The sequence below is a fragment of the Eleutherodactylus coqui genome, chromosome 3 (assembly GCF_035609145.1).
Source record: "Eleutherodactylus coqui strain aEleCoq1 chromosome 3, aEleCoq1.hap1, whole genome shotgun sequence".
NCBI lineage: Eukaryota > Metazoa > Chordata > Amphibia > Anura > Eleutherodactylidae > Eleutherodactylus > Eleutherodactylus coqui.
This window is the reverse complement of record NC_089839.1, coordinates 317565799-317584054: the sequence shown is the minus strand read 5'-3', so window position 1 is coordinate 317584054 and position 18256 is coordinate 317565799. Positions and strand designations below refer to the sequence as shown.

The following is an 18256-nucleotide window of genomic DNA, read 5'->3' as shown; positions in this document are numbered from 1 at the left end:
CACCACCCTCATCCACAAAGCCCTCCACAGCGCAGCACCCCCCTATATTGTATCCCTCATCCACAGCGCAGCGCCCCCCTATATTGTATCCCTCATCCACAGTGCAGCGCCCCCCTATATTGTATCCCTCATCCACAGCGCAGCGCCCCCCTATATTGTATCCCTCATCCACAGCACCGCCCTACATTGTATCCCTCATCCACAGCGCAGCGCCCCCCTATATTGTATCCCTCATCCACAGCGCAGCGCCCCCCTATATTGTATCCCTCATCCACAGCACCGCCCAACATTGTATCCCTCATCCACAGCGCAGCGCCCCCTATATTGTATCCCTCACCCACAGCACCGCCCTACATTGTATCCCTCATCCACAGCGCAGCGCCCCCTATATTGTATCCCTCACCCACAGCACCGCCCTATATTGTATCCCTCACCCACAGCGCCGCCCTACATTGTATCCCTCATCCACAGCACCGCCCTACATTGTATCCCTCATCCACAGCGCAGCGCCCCCTATATTGTATCCCTCACCCACAGCACCGCCCTACATTGTATCCCTCATCCACAGCGCAGCGCCCCCTATATTGTATCCCTCACCCACAGCACCGCCCTACATTGTATCCCTCATCCACAGCGCAGCGCCCCCTATATTGTATCCCTCATCCATAGCGCAGCGCCCCCTATATTATATCTCCATCCACAGCACCGCGCCGCCTTACATTATATCCCTCATCCATAGCGCAGCGCCCCCTATATTGTATCCCTCATCCGCAGCGCCCCCTATATTGTATCCCTCATGCGCAGCGCCCCCCTATATTGTATCCCTCATCCACAGCGCAGCGCCCCCTATATTGTATCCCTCATCCACAGCGCAGCGCCCCCCTATATTGTATCCCTCATCCACAGCGCAGCGCCCCCTATATTGTATCCCTCATCCACAGCGCAGCGCCCCCTATATTGTATCCCTCATCCACAGCACCGCGCCGCCCTACATTGTATCCCTCATCCACAGCGCAGCGCCCCCTATATTGTATCCCTCACCCACAGCACCGCCCTACATTGTATCCCTCATCCACAGCGCAGCGCCCCCTATATTGTATCCCTCATCCATAGCGCAGCGCCCCCTATATTATATCTCCATCCACAGCACCGCGCCGCCTTACATTATATCCCTCATCCACAGCGCAGCGCCCCCTATATTGTATCCCTCATCCGCAGCGCCCCCTATATTGTATCCCTCATGCGCAGCGCCCCCCTATATTGTATCCCTCATCCACAGCGCAGCGCCCCCTATATTGTATCCCTCATCCACAGCGCAGCGCCCCCCTATATTGTATCCCTCATCCACAGCGCAGCGCCCCCTATATTGTATCCCTCATCCACAGCGCAGCGCCCCCTATATTGTATCCCTCATCCACAGCGCAGCGCCCCCCTATATTGTATCCCTCATCCACAGTGCAGCGCCCCCCTATATTGTATCCCTCATCCACAGCGCAGCGCCCCCCTATATTGTATCCCTCATCCACAGCACCGCCCTACATTGTATCCCTCATCCACAGCGCAGCGCCCCCCTATATTGTATCCCTCATCCACAGCGCAGCGCCCCCCTATATTGTATCCCTCATCCACAGCACCGCCCAACATTGTATCCCTCATCCACAGCGCAGCGCCCCCTATATTGTATCCCTCACCCACAGCACCGCCCTACATTGTATCCCTCATCCACAGCGCAGCGCCCCCTATATTGTATCCCTCACCCACAGCACCGCCCTATATTGTATCCCTCACCCACAGCGCCGCCCTACATTGTATCCCTCATCCACAGCACCGCCCTATATTGTATCCCTCACCCACAGCACCGCCCTACATTGTATCCCTCATCCACAGCGCAGCGCCCCCTATATTGTATCCCTCACCCACAGCACCGCCCTACATTGTATCCCTCATCCACAGCGCAGCGCCCCCTATATTGTATCCCTCATCCATAGCGCAGCGCCCCCTATATTATATCTCCATCCACAGCACCGCGCCGCCTTACATTATATCCCTCATCCACAGCGCAGCGCCCCCTATATTGTATCCCTCATCCGCAGCGCCCCCTATATTGTATCCCTCATGCGCAGCGCCCCCCTATATTGTATCCCTCATCCACAGCGCAGCGCCCCCTATATTGTATCCCTCATCCACAGCGCAGCGCCCCCTATATTGTATCCCTCATCCACAGCGCAGCGCCCCCTATATTGTATCTCTCATCCACAGTGCAGCACCCCCCTATATTGTATCCCTCATCCACAGCGCAGCGCCCCCTACATTGTATCCATCATCCACAGCACCGCGCCCCCTATATTGTATCCCTCATCCACAGTGCAGCGCCCCCCTATATTGTATCCCTCATCCACAGCCCTGCGCCCCCCTATATTGTATCCCTCATCCACAGCGCAGTGCCCCCCTACATTGTATCCCTCATCCACAGCGCAGCGCCCCCTATATTGTATCTCTCATCCACAGCGCAGCGCCCCCTATATTGTATCCCTCATCCACAGCACAGCGCCCCCTACATTGTATCCCTCATCCACAGCGCAGCGCCCCCCTATATTGTATCCCTCATCCACAGCGCAGCGCCCCCCTATATTGTATCCCTCATCCACAGCGCAGCGCCCCCTATATTGTATCCCTCATCCGCAGCGCCCCCTATATTGTATCCCTCATCCACAGCGCAGCGCCCCCTATATTGTATCCCTCATCCACAGTGCAGCGCCCCCCTATATTGTATCCCTCATCCACAGCGCAGTGCCCCCTATATTGTATCCCTCATCCACAGCACAGCGCCCCCTACATTGTATCCCTCATCCACAGCGCAGCGCCCCCCTATATTGTATCCCTCATCCACAGCGCAGCGCCCCCTATATTGTATCCCTCATCCGCAGCGCCCCCTATATTGTATCCCTCATCCACAGCACAGCGCCCCCCTATATTGTATCCCTCATCCACAGCGCAGTGCCCCCTATATTGTATCCCTCATCCACAGCACAGCGCCCCCTACATTGTATCCCTCATCCACAGCGCAGCGCCCCCCTATATTGTATCCCTCATCCACAGCGCAGCACCCCCTATATTGTATCCCTCATCCACAGCGCAGCGCCCCCCTATATTGTATCCCTCATCCACAGCGCAGCGCCCCCCTATATTGTATCCCTCATTCACAGCGCCGCCCTACATTGTATCCCTCATCCACAGCACAGCGCCCCCTATATTGTATCCCTCATCCACAGCGCAGCGCCCCCTATATTGTATCCCTCATCCACAGCGAAGCGCCCCCTATATTGTATCCCTCATCCACAGCACCGCGCCCCCCTATATTGTATCCCTCATCCACAGCACCCCCTATATTGTATCCCTCATCCACAGCGCAGCGCCCCCTATATTGTATCCCTCATCCACAGCACCGCACCGCCCTATATTGTATCCCTCATCCACAGCACAGCGCCCACTATATTATATCTCCATCCACAGCACCGCACCCCCCTATATTGTATCCCTCATCCACAGCACCGCCCTACATTGTATCCCTCATCCACAGCACCACCCTATATTGTATCCCTCATCCACAGCACCGCGACGCCCTACATTGTATCCCTCACCCACAGCACCGCCCTACATTGTATCCCTCATCCACAGAGCCACCCTACATTGTATCCTTCATCCACAGAGCCACCCTATATTGTATCCCTCATCCACAGCACCGCGACGCCCTACATTGTATCCCTCACCCACAGCACCGCCCTACATTGTATCCCTCATCCACAGCACCGACCGCCCTATATTGTATCCCTCATCCACAGCGCAGCGCCACCCTACATTGTATCCCTCATCCACAGCGCAGCGTCACCCTACATTGTATCCCTCATCCACAGCGCAGTGCCACCCTACATTGTATCCCTCATCCCCAGCACCGCGCCACCCTACATTGTATCCCTCATCCCCAGCACCGCGCCGCCCTACATTGTATCCCTCATCTACAGCACCGCGCCACACTACATTGTATCCCTCATCCACAGCACCGCGCCACCCTACATTGTATCCCTCATCCACAGCACCGCGCCACCCTACATTGTATCCCTCATCCACAGCACTGCGCCACCCTACATTGTATCCCTCATCCACAGCACCGCGCCACCCAACATTATATCCCTCATCCACAGCACCGTGCCGCCCTACATTGTATCCCTCATCCACAGCACCGCCCTACATTGTATCCCTCATCCACAGCACCACCCAACATTATATCCCTCATCCACAGCACCGCGCCGCCTTACATTGTATCCCTCATCCACAGCACTGCTCCACATTGTATCCCTCATCCACAGCGCCGCCCTATATTGTATCCCTCATCCACAGCACCGCCCTACATTGTATCCCTCATCCACAGCACCGCCCTACATTGTATCCCTCATCCACAGCACCGCGCCGCCCTACATTTTATCTCTCATCCACAGCACCGCGCCGCCCTACATTGTATCCCTCATCCACAGCACCGCCCCGCCCTACATTGTATCCCTTATCCACAGCACCGCGCCACCCTACATTATATCCCTCATCCACAGCACCGCGCCGCCCTACATTGTATCCCTCATCCACAGCACCGCCCTACATTGTATCCCTCATCCACAGCACCGCGCCGCCCTACATTGTATCCCTCATCCACAGCACCGTGCTGCATTGTATCCCTCATCCACTGCACCGCCCTACATTGTATCCCTCATCCACAGCACCGCGCCGCCCTACATTGTATCCCTCATCCACAGCACCGCCCTACATTGTATCCCTCATCCACAGCACCGCGCCGCCCTACATTGTATCCCTCATCCACAGCACCGTGCTACATTGTATCCCTCATCCACAGCACCGCGCCGCCCTACATTGTATCCCTCATCCACAACACCGCCCTACATTGTATCCCTCATCCACAGCACCGCCCTACATTGTATCCCTCATCCACAGCACCGCCCTACATTGTATCCCTCATCCACAACACCGCCCTACATTGTATCCCTCATCCACAGCACCGCCCTACATTGTATCCCTCATCCACAGCACCGCCCTACATTGTATCCCTCATCCACAGCACCGCGCCGCCCTACATTGTATCCCTCATCCACAGCACCGCCCTACATTGTATCCCTCATCCACAGCACCGCCCTACATTGTATCCCTCATCCACAGCACCGCGCCGCCCTACATTGTATCCCTCATCCACAGCACCGCCCTACATTGTATCCCTCATCCACAGCACCACCCTATATCGCCTCCCTCATCTCAATCCATCACCCAGCCCCGGCTTTCTGCTGTGCTAACAAAACCAGACTGCGCGCCCCTCTAATTCGAATTTCCCATTCCCGCCTCCAAGACTTCTCCAGAGCAGCACCGGTCCTCTGGAAGGCACTACCAAAGGATACCCGGGCAATCCAGGACTCGCAGAACTTCAGGCGTGCTCTAAAAATGCACCTCTTCAGGGAGGCATACAGCATTCCCTTAACAATCCCCTCTGTACTACCCGGATAACATGCTCCCTGACCTACTGACTGCAATCCCTGCTAGCTGCCATCTACCGCCCCCTGCAGTCATACCGATCCTGCCATAACACGGCCAAATGTCTGACCAATGTCTATGTGTATAGCATCCCTCACTCTCCCCCCCGCCATATCGGGCCCATCTCCACCCCCGCCATACCGGGCCCATCTCCACCCCCGCCATACCGGGCCCATCTCCACCCCCGCCATACCGGGCCCATCTCCACCCCCGCCATACCGGGCCCATCTCCACCCCCGCCATACCGGGCCCATCTCCACCCCCGCCATACCGGGCCCATCTCCACCCCCGCCATACCGGGCCCATCTCCACCCCCGCCATACCGGGCCCATCTCCACCCCCGCCATACCGGGCCCATCTCCACCCCCGCCATACCGGGCCCATCTCCACCCCCGCCATACCGGGCCCATCTCCACCCCCGCCATACCGGGCCCATCTCCACCCCGCCATACGGTGCACATCTCCAGCCCCTTTACCTTCTGTATGCCCCCATTACTTGTAGTATGTAAGCTCGTTGGAGCCGGACCCCTATTGTCTCCATCAGCTGATTACTATGTATCCCTGGTTCTGTGATGTTTGTACTTTTGTCTTTCTGTATCCCCCCTGTCTATGTAAGCGCTGCGGGATATGGTGGCGCTATACAAATACAGATTACATATATATATGTGTAATAATAACATACACACACACACACACACATGGCGAGAGGGGGGAGGAAGTTGACAATATTTGAAGCGCCCTGTATACACATGATGCGACCTACTGACCGGTTGGTACTCACCTCCGTGCAGGGATGAAGGAAAAGTGGGCAGCAGCATTGGGGGAGAAGTTTCGGGGGCTGTCCAGGGGGCTGTTACCTGTGGAGATAGAACATGTGAGGTAGCGGATCTGTCGGGCATAAGACCTCCTCCCCTGCGCTGCGGTTTATTCCGAACCAGGCCGCGGATGATAAATTAGTCTGACGGGGTTACATCTCCTTCTGGAAGTGCGGCCCAGAGCTTGAATACTCCAGTCACATCCAGAGCTGCAGCTTCCTGTCATCAGAGAGCAGTGCATTGTGGGAAGCATCCGAATATGTAGCAGCGGATGGGAGAGCGGGAGCAGCAGGCAGCCTCCCCCCGCGGGTAGGGGCCATTTACATGGGAGGAGTACCATCCAGAAGCGTTCAGCGCCTACCGCTCCATGTAAACCGCGTGCAGCGACAGAACAAGAATGGTTCAGTGTAAGCAGCAGGCCGGCCCCTCTGGACGCCTTACTGCGGGTGGAGGACGTTTACCCCACAGCGCGTCCCGTGTAAAGGAGGCCGGGCAGAGCGCCAGATGAAGGGACCAGGCAGCCATTATCTATGGGATGCGTCCGCAGTTCTTCCCAGGACTGTCTCTACTATAGAGGTGGTACACAAGAGGCGATGCTCTGCAGACATGGCTAACTCAACATCTGCGGCAGCAGCCATATGAGATGCTCTGCAGACGCCGCTGTGTTTACAGCACCTGCGGCCATACGAAATGCTCTGCAGACGCCGCTGCGTTTACAGCACCTGCGGCCATACGAGATGCTCTGCAGACACCGCTGCGTTTACAGCACCTGCGGCCATACGAGATGCTCTGCAGACGCCGCTGTGTTTACAGCACCTGCGGCCATACGAAATGCTCTGCAGACGCCGCTGCGTTTACAGCACCTGCGGCCATACGAAATGCTCTGCAGACGCCGCTGCGTTTACAGCACCTGCGGCCATACGAAATGCTCTGCAGACGCCGCTGCGTTTACAGCACCTGCGGCCATACGAGATGCTCTGCAGATGTTGCTGTGTTTATAGCGCCTGCATCCATACGAGATGCTCTGCAGATGCTGCTGTGTTTATAGCGCCTGCATCCATACAAGATGCTCTGCAGATGCCGCTCTGTTTATAGCGCCTGCATCCATACGAGATGCTCTGCAGACGCCGCTCTGTTTATAGCGCCTGCATCCATACGAGATGCTCTGCAGATGCCGCTGTGTTTATAGCGCCTGCATCCATACGAGATGCTCTGCAGATGCTGCTGTGTTTATAGCGCCTGCATCCATACGAGATGCTCTGCAGATGCTGCTGTGTTTATAGCGCCTGCATCCATACGAGATGCTCTGCAGATGCTGCTGTGTTTATAGCGCCTGCATCCATACGAGATGCTCTGCAGACGCCGCTGCGTTTATAGCGCCTGCATCCATACGAGATGCTCTGCAGATGCTGCTGTGTTTATAGTGCCTGCATCCATACGAGATGCTCTGCAGATGCTGCTGTGTTTATAGCGCCTGCATCCATACGAGATGCTCTGCAGACGCCGCTGCGTTTATAGCGCCTGCATCCATACGAGATGCTCTGCAGATGCTGCTGTGTTTATAGCGCCTGCATCCATACGAGATGCTCTGCAGACGCCGCTCTGTTTATAGTGCCTGCATCCATACGAGATGCTCTGCAGACGCCGCTGCGTTTATAGCGCCTGCATCCATACGAGATGCTCTGCAGATGCTGCTGTGTTTATAGCGCCTGCATCCATACGAGATGCTCTGCAGACGCCGCTCTGTTTATAGCGCCTGCATCCATACGAGATGCTCTGCAGACGCCGCTGCGTTTATAGCGCCTGCATCCATACGAGATGCTCTGCAGATGCTGCTGTGTTTAAAGCGCCTGCATCCATACGAGATGCTCTGCAGATGCTGCTGTGTTTATAGTGCCTGCATCCATACGAGATGCTCTGCAGACGCCGCTGCGTTTATAGCGCCTGCATCCATACGAGATGCTCTGCAGATGCTGCTGTGTTTATAGCGCCTGTATCCATACAAGATGCTCTGCAGACGCCGCTGCGTTTATGGCGCCTGCATCCATACGAGATGCTCTGCAGATGCTGCTGTTTATAGCGCCTGCATCCATACGAGATGCTCTGCAGACGCCGCTCTGTTTATAGTGCCTGCATCCATACAAGATGCTCTGCAGACGCCGCTGTTTATAGTGCCTGCATCCATACAAGATGCTCTGCAGACGCCGCTGTGCTTATAGTGCCTGCATCCATACGAGATGCTCTGCAGATGCTGCTGTGTTTATAGTGGCTGCATCCATACGAGATGGTCTGCAGATGCCGCTGTGTTTAGAGCACCTGCGGCCATACAAGATGCTCTGCAGACGCCGCTGTGTTTATAGCGCCTGCATCCATACGAGATGCTCTGCAGATGCTGCTGTGTTTATAGCGCCTGCATCCATACGAGATGCTCTGCAGACGCCGCTGTTTATAGTGGCTGCATCCATACGAGATGGTCTGCAGACGCCGCTCTGTTTATAGCGCCTGCATCCATACGAGATGGTCTGCAGATGCCGCTGCGTTTATAGTGGCTGCATCCATACGAGATGGTCTGCAGACGCCGCTGCGTTTATAGCGCCTGCATCCATACGAGATGCTCTGCAGATGCCGCTGTGTTTATAGTGCCTGCATCCATACAAGATGCTCTGCAGACGCCGCTCTGTTTATAGCGCCTGCATCCATACGAGATGCTCTGCAGACGCCGCTCTGTTTATAGTGCCTGCATCCATACAAGATGCTCTGCAGATGCTGCTGTTTATAGTGCCTGCATCCATACAAGATGGTCTGCAGATGCCGCTGTGTTTATAGCGCCTGCATCCATACGAGATGCTCTGCAGACGCCGCTGCGTTTATAGCGCCTGCATCCATACGAGATGCTCTGCAGATGCCGCTGTGTTTATAGTGCCTGCATCCATACAAGATGCTCTGCAGACGCCGCTCTGTTTATAGCGCCTGCATCCATACGAGATGCTCTGCAGACGCCGCTCTGTTTATAGTGCCTGCATCCATACAAGATGCTCTGCAGATGCTGCTGTGTTTATAGCGCCTGCATCCATACGAGATGCTCTGCAGACGCCGCTGCGTTTATAGCGCCTGCATCCATACGAGATGCTCTGCAGATGCTGCTCTGTTTATAGTGCCTGCATCCATACGAGATGCTCTGCAGACGCCGCTGCGTTTATAGCGCCTGCATCCATACGAGATGCTCTGCAGATGCTGCTGTGTTTATAGCGCCTGCATCCATACGAGATGCTCTGCAGACGCCGCTCTGTTTATAGCGCCTGCATCCATACGAGATGCTCTGCAGACGCCGCTGCGTTTATAGCGCCTGCATCCATACGAGATGCTCTGCAGATGCTGCTGTGTTTATAGCGCCTGCATCCATACGAGATGCTCTGCAGATGCTGCTGTGTTTATAGTGCCTGCATCCATACGAGATGCTCTGCAGACGCCGCTGTGCTTATAGTGCCTGCATCCATACGAGATGCTCTGCAGATGCTGCTGTGTTTATAGTGGCTGCATCCATACGAGATGGTCTGCAGATGCCGCTGTGTTTAGAGCACCTGCGGCCATACAAGATGCTCTGCAGACGCCGCTGTGTTTATAGCGCCTGCATCCATACGAGATGCTCTGCAGATGCTGCTGTGTTTATAGCGCCTGCATCCATACGAGATGCTCTGCAGACGCCGCTGTTTATAGTGGCTGCATCCATACGAGATGGTCTGCAGACGCCGCTCTGTTTATAGCGCCTGCATCCATACGAGATGGTCTGCAGATGCCGCTGCGTTTATAGTGGCTGCATCCATACGAGATGGTCTGCAGACGCCGCTGCGTTTATAGCGCCTGCATCCATACGAGATGCTCTGCAGATGCCGCTGTGTTTATAGTGCCTGCATCCATACAAGATGCTCTGCAGACGCCGCTCTGTTTATAGCGCCTGCATCCATACGAGATGCTCTGCAGACGCCGCTCTGTTTATAGTGCCTGCATCCATACAAGATGCTCTGCAGATGCTGCTGTTTATAGTGCCTGCATCCATACAAGATGGTCTGCAGATGCCGCTGTGTTTATAGCGCCTGCATCCATACGAGATGCTCTGCAGACGCCGCTGCGTTTATAGCGCCTGCATCCATACGAGATGCTCTGCAGATGCCGCTGTGTTTATAGTGCCTGCATCCATACAAGATGCTCTGCAGACGCCGCTCTGTTTATAGCGCCTGCATCCATACGAGATGCTCTGCAGACGCCGCTCTGTTCATAGTGCCTGCATCCATACAAGATGCTCTGCAGATGCTGCTGTGTTTATAGCGCCTGCATCCATACGAGATGCTCTGCAGACGCCGCTGCGTTTATAGCGCCTGCATCCATACGAGATGCTCTGCAGATGCTGCTGTGTTTATAGCGCCTGCATCCATACGAGATGCTCTGCAGACGCCGCTCTGTTTATAGCGCCTGCATCCATACGAGATGCTCTGCAGACGCCGCTGCGTTTATAGCGCCTGCATCCATACGAGATGCTCTGCAGATGCTGCTGTGTTTATAGCGCCTGCATCCATACGAGATGCTCTGCAGATGCTGCTGTGTTTATAGCGCCTGCATCCATACGAGATGCTCTGCAGATGCTGCTGTGTTTATAGCGCCTGCATCCATACGAGATGCTCTGCAGACGCCGCTGCGTTTATAGCGCCTGCATCCATACGAGATGCTCTGCAGATGCTGCTGTGTTTATAGCGCCTGCATCCATACGAGATGCTCTGCAGATGCTGCTGTGTTTATAGTGCCTGCATCCATACAAGATGCTCTGCAGACGCCGCTCTGTTTATAGTGCCTGCATCCATACGAGATGCTCTGCAGACGCCGCTGCGTTTATAGCGCCTGCATCCATACGAGATGCTCTGCAGATGCTGCTGTGTTTATAGCGCCTGTATCCATACAAGATGCTCTGCAGACGCCGCTGCGTTTATAGCGCCTGCATCCATACGAGATGCTCTGCAGATGCTGCTGTTTATAGCGCCTGCATCCATACGAGATGCTCTGCAGACGCCGCTCTGTTTATAGTGCCTGCATCCATACGAGATGCTCTGCAGACGCCGCTGTTTATAGTGCCTGCATCCATACAAGATGGTCTGCAGATGCCGCTGTGTTTAGAGCACCTGCGGCCATACAAGATGCTCTGCAGACGCCGCTGTGTTTATAGTGCCTGCATCCATACGAGATGCTCTGCAGATGCTGCTGTGTTTATAGTGGCTGCATCCATACGAGATGCTCTGCAGACGCCGCTGTTTATAGTGGCTGCATCCATACGAGATGGTCTGCAGACGCCGCTCTGTTTATAGCGCCTGCATCCATACAAGATGGTCTGCAGATGCCGCTGCGTTTATAGTGGCTGCATCCATACGAGATGGTCTGCAGACGCCGCTCTGTTTATAGCGCCTGCATCCATACAAGATGGTCTGCAGATGCCGCTGTGTTTATAGCGCCTGCATCCATACGAGATGCTCTGCAGACGCCGCTGCGTTTATAGCGCCTGCATCCATACGAGATGCTCTGCAGATGCCGCTGTGTTTATAGCGCCTGCATCCATACGAGATGCTCTGCAGATGCCGCTGTGTTTATAGTGCCTGCATCCATACAAGATGCTCTGCAGACGCCGCTGTGTTTATAGCGCCTGCATCCATACGAGATGCTCTGCAGATGCTGCTGTGTTTATAGCGCCTGCATCCATACGAGATGCTCTGCAGACGCCGCTGTTTATAGCGCCTGCATCCATACAAGATGGTCTGCAGATGCTGCTGTGTTTATAGCGCCTGCATCCATACGAGATGCTCTGCAGACGCCGCTGCGTTTATAGCGCCTGCATCCATACGAGATGCTCTGCAGATGCCGCTGTGTTTATAGCGCCTGTATCCATACAAGATGCTCTGCAGACGCCGCTGCGTTTATAGTGCCTGCATCCATACGAGATGCTCTGCAGACGCCGCTGTGTTTATAGCGCCTGCATCCATACGAGATGCTCTGCAGATGCCGCTGTGTTTATAGCGCCTGTATCCATACAAGATGCTCTGCAGACGCCGCTGCGTTTATAGCACCTGCATCCATACGAGATGCTCTGCAGATGCCGCTGTGTTTATAGCGCCTGCATCCATACGAGATGCTCTGCAGACGCCGCTCTGTTTATAGCGCCTGCATCCATACGAGATGCTCTGCAGACGCCGCTGCGTTTATAGCGCCTGCATCCATACGAGATGCTCTGCAGATGCTGCTGTGTTTATAGCGCCTGCATCCATACGAGATGCTCTGCAGATGCTGCTGTGTTTATAGCGCCTGCATCCATACGAGATGCTCTGCAGATGCTGCTGTGTTTATAGCGCCTGCATCCATACGAGATGCTCTGCAGACGCCGCTGCGTTTATAGCGCCTGCATCCATACGAGATGCTCTGCAGATGCTGCTGTGTTTATAGCGCCTGCATCCATACGAGATGCTCTGCAGATGCTGCTGTGTTTATAGTGCCTGCATCCATACGAGATGCTCTGCAGACGCCGCTGCGTTTATAGCTCCTGCATCCATACGAGATGCTCTGCAGATGCTGCTGTGTTTATAGCGCCTGTATCCATACAAGATGCTCTGCAGACGCCGCTGCGTTTATAGCGCCTGCATCCATACGAGATGCTCTGCAGATGCTGCTGTTTATAGCGCCTGCATCCATACGAGATGCTCTGCAGACGCCGCTCTGTTTATAGTGCCTGCATCCATACGAGATGCTCTGCAGACGCCGCTGTTTATAGTGCCTGCATCCATACAAGATGGTCTGCAGATGCCGCTGTGTTTAGAGCACCTGCGGCCATACAAGATGCTCTGCAGACGCCGCTGTGTTTATAGTGCCTGCATCCATACGAGATGCTCTGCAGATGCTGCTGTGTTTATAGTGGCTGCATCCATACGAGATGCTCTGCAGATGCTGCTGTGTTTATAGTGGCTGCATCCATACGAGATGCTCTGCAGACGCCGCTGTTTATAGTGGCTGCATCCATACGAGATGGTCTGCAGACGCCGCTCTGTTTATAGCGCCTGCATCCATACAAGATGGTCTGCAGATGCCGCTGCGTTTATAGTGGCTGCATCCATACGAGATGGTCTGCAGACGCCGCTCTGTTTATAGCGCCTGCATCCATACAAGATGGTCTGCAGATGCCGCTGTGTTTATAGCGCCTGCATCCATACGAGATGCTCTGCAGACGCCGCTGCGTTTATAGCGCCTGCATCCATACGAGATGCTCTGCAGATGCCGCTGTGTTTATAGTGCCTGCATCCATACAAGATGCTCTGCAGACGCCGCTGTGTTTATAGCGCCTGCATCCATACGAGATGCTCTGCAGATGCTGCTGTGTTTATAGCGCCTGCATCCATACGAGATGCTCTGCAGACGCCGCTGTTTATAGCGCCTGCATCCATACAAGATGGTCTGCAGATGCTGCTGTGTTTATAGCGCCTGCATCCATACGAGATGCTCTGCAGACGCCGCTGCGTTTATAGCGCCTGCATCCATACGAGATGCTCTGCAGATGCCGCTGTGTTTATAGCGCCTGTATCCATACAAGATGCTCTGCAGACGCCGCTGCGTTTATAGTGCCTGCATCCATACGAGATGCTCTGCAGACGCCGCTGTGTTTATAGCGCCTGCATCCATACGAGATGCTCTGCAGATGCCGCTGTGTTTATAGCGCCTGTATCCATACAAGATGCTCTGCAGACGCCGCTGCGTTTATAGCACCTGCATCCATACGAGATGCTCTGCAGATGCCGCTGTGTTTAGAGCGCCTGCGGCAATACAAGATGCTCTGCAGACGCCGCTGTGTTTATAGCGCCTGCATCCATACGAGATGCTCTGCAGATGCTGCTGTGTTTATAGCGCCTGCATCCATACGAGATGGTCTGCAGATGCCGCTGTGTTTAGAGCACCTGCGGCCATACAAGATGCTCTGCAGACGCCGCTGTGTTTATAGCGCCTGCATCCATACGAGATGCTCTGCAGATGCTGCTGTGTTTATAGCGCCTGCATCCATACGAGATGCTCTGCAGATGCTGCTGTGTTTATAGCGCCTGCATCCATACGAGATGCTCTGCAGATGCTGCTGTGTTTATAGTGCCTGCATCCATACGAGATGCTCTGCAGATGCTGCTGTTTATAGCGCCTGCATCCATACGAGATGCTCTGCAGACGCCGCTGTGTTTATAGCGCCTGCATCCATACGAGATGCTCTGCAGACGCCGCTGTGTTTATAGCGCCTGCATCCATACGAGATGCTCTGCAGACGCCGCTGTGTTTATAGCGCCTGCATCCATACGAGATGCTCTGCAGACGCCGCTGTGTTTATAGCGCCTGCATCCATACAAGATGCTCTGCAGATGCCGCTGTGTTTATAGCGACTGCATCCATACGAGATGCTCTGCAGATGCTGCTGTGTTTATAGCGCCTGCATCCATACGAGATGCTCTGCAGACGCCGCTGTTTATAGTGCCTGCATCCATACAAGATGGTCTGCAGATGCCGCTCTGTTTATAGCGCCTGCATCCATACAAGATGCTCTGCAGACGCCGCTGTGTTTATAGTGCCTGCATCCATACGAGATGCTCTGCAGACGCCGCTGTGTTTATAGTGCCTGCATCCATACGAGATGCTCTGCAGACGCCGCTGTGTTTATAGTGCCTGCATCCATACAAGATGCTCTGCAGACGCCGCTGTGCTTATAGCGCCTGCATCCATACGAGATGCTCTGCAGACGCCGCTGTGTTTATAGCGCCTGCATCCATACGAGATGCTCTGCAGACGCCGCTGTTTATAGTGGCTGCATCCATACAAGATGGTCTGCAGATGCCGCTGTGTTTAGAGCACCTGCGGCCATACAAGATGCTCTGCAGACGCCGCTGTGTTTATAGTGGCTGCATCCATACGAGATGCTCTGCAGACGCCGCTGTTTATAGTGCCTGCATCCATAAGAGATGCTCTGCAGACGCCGCTGTTTATAGTGCCTGCATCCATACGAGATGCTCTGCAGACGCCGCTGTGTTTATAGTGCCTGCATCCATACGAGATGGTCTGCAGATGCCGCTGTGTTTAGAGCACCTGCGGCCATACAAGATGCTCTGCAGACGCCGCTGTGTTTATAGCTTCTGCATCCATACGAGATGCTCTGCAGACGCCGCTGTGTTTACAGCACCTGCGGCCATACAAGATGCTCTGCAGACGCCGCTGTGTTTATAGCGCCTGCATCCATACGAGATGCTCTGCAGATGCTGCTGTGTTTATAGCGCCTGCATCCATACGAGATGCTCTGCAGACGCCGCTGTTTATAGTGCCTGCATCCATACAAGATGGTCTGCAGATGCCGCTCTGTTTATAGCGCCTGCATCCATACGAGATGCTCTGCAGACGCCGCTGTTTATAGTGGCTGCATCCATACAAGATGGTCTGCAGATGCCGCTGTGTTTAGAGCGCCTGCGGCCATACAAGATGCTCTGCAGACGCCGCTGTGTTTATAGCGCCTGCATCCATACGAGATGCTCTGCAGATGCTGCTGTGTTTATAGTGCCTGCATCCATACGAGATTCTCTGCAGACGCCGCTGCGTTTATAGCACCTGCGGCCATACGAGATGCTCTGCAGATGCTGCTGTGTTTATAGCGCCTGCATCCATACAAGATGCTCTGCAGATGCTGCCGTGTTTATAGCGCCTGCATCCATACGAGATGCTCTGCAGACGCCGCTGCGTTTATAGCGCCTGCATCCATACGAGATGCTCTGCAGACGCCACTGCGTTTATAGCGCCTGCATCCATACGAGATGCTCTGCAGATGCCGCTCTGTTTATAGCGCCTGCATCCATACGAGATGCTCTGCAGACGCCGCTGTTTATAGTGCCTGCATCCATACGAGATGCTCTGCAGATGCTGCTGTGTTTATAGCGCCTGCATCCATACGAGATGCTCTGCAGATGCTGCTGTGTTTATAGTGCCTGCATCCATACGAGATGCTCTGCAGACGCCGCTGCGTTTATAGCGCCTGCATCCATACGAGATGCTCTGCAGACGCCGCTGCGTTTATAGCACCTGCGGCCATACGAGATGCTCTGCAGATGCTGCTGTGTTTATAGCGCCTGCATCCATACGAGATGCTCTGCAGATGCTGCTGTGTTTATAGCGCCTGCATCCATACGAGATGCTCTGCAGATGCTGCTGTGTTTATAGTGCCTGCATCCATACGAGATGCTCTGCAGATGCTGCTGTGTTTATAGCACCTGCATCCATACGAGATGCTCTGCAGACGCCGCTGCGTTTATAGCACCTGCAGCCATACGAGATGCTCTGCAGATGCTGCTGTGTTTATAGCGCCTGCATCCATACGAGATGCTCTGCAGATGCTGCTGTGTTTATAGCGCCTGCATCCATACGAGATGTTCTGCAGATGCTGCTGTGTTTATAGTGCCTGCATCCATACGAGATGCTCTGCAGACGCCGCTGCGTTTATAGCGCCTGCATCCATACGAGATGCTCTGCAGATGCCGCTGTGTTTATAGTGCCTGCATCCATACAAGATGCTCTGCAGACGCCGCTCTGTTTATAGCGCCTGCATCCATACGAGATGCTCTGCAGACGCCGCTCTGTTCATAGTGCCTGCATCCATACAAGATGCTCTGCAGATGCTGCTGTGTTTATAGCGCCTGCATCCATACGAGATGCTCTGCAGACGCCGCTGCGTTTATAGCGCCTGCATCCATAAGAGATGCTCTGCAGATGCTGCTGTGTTTATAGCGCCTGCATCCATACGAGATGCTCTGCAGACGCCGCTCTGTTTATAGCGCCTGCATCCATACGAGATGCTCTGCAGACGCCGCTGCGTTTATAGCGCCTGCATCCATACGAGATGCTCTGCAGATGCTGCTGTGTTTATAGCGCCTGCATCCATACGAGATGCTCTGCAGATGCTGCTGTGTTTATAGCGCCTGCATCCATACGAGATGCTCTGCAGATGCTGCTGTGTTTATAGCGCCTGCATCCATACGAGATGCTCTGCAGACGCCGCTGCGTTTATAGCGCCTGCATCCATACGAGATGCTCTGCAGATGCTGCTGTGTTTATAGCGCCTGCATCCATACGAGATGCTCTGCAGATGCTGCTGTGTTTATAGTGCCTGCATCCATACAAGATGCTCTGCAGACGCCGCTCTGTTTATAGTGCCTGCATCCATACGAGATGCTCTGCAGACGCCGCTGCGTTTATAGCGCCTGCATCCATACGAGATGCTCTGCAGATGCTGCTGTGTTTATAGCGCCTGTATCCATACAAGATGCTCTGCAGACGCCGCTGCGTTTATAGCGCCTGCATCCATACGAGATGCTCTGCAGATGCTGCTGTTTATAGCGCCTGCATCCATACGAGATGCTCTGCAGACGCCGCTCTGTTTATAGTGCCTGCATCCATACGAGATGCTCTGCAGACGCCGCTGTTTATAGTGCCTGCATCCATACAAGATGGTCTGCAGATGCCGCTGTGTTTAGAGCACCTGCGGCCATACAAGATGCTCTGCAGACGCCGCTGTGTTTATAGTGCCTGCATCCATACGAGATGCTCTGCAGATGCTGCTGTGTTTATAGTGGCTGCATCCATACGAGATGCTCTGCAGACGCCGCTGTTTATAGTGGCTGCATCCATACGAGATGGTCTGCAGACGCCGCTCTGTTTATAGCGCCTGCATCCATACAAGATGGTCTGCAGATGCCGCTGCGTTTATAGTGGCTGCATCCATACGAGATGGTCTGCAGACGCCGCTCTGTTTA

The 18256-nt window shown here is 54.5% G+C and overlaps 1 protein-coding gene across 2 annotated transcripts in view; it reads right to left on the bottom strand.

Moving 5' to 3' along the window:
• The window catches only part of MAST2 (microtubule associated serine/threonine kinase 2), a 199379-nt gene that overhangs the window by 73706 nt on the left and 107417 nt on the right, over positions 1-18256 (bottom strand). For both annotated transcript variants that reach the window (XM_066598027.1, XM_066598028.1), the window contains one exon: positions 6371-6446. In XM_066598027.1, coding sequence (XP_066454124.1) covers positions 6371-6446 — 76 coding nt within the window. The remainder of the gene's footprint in view (positions 1-6370; positions 6447-18256) is intronic.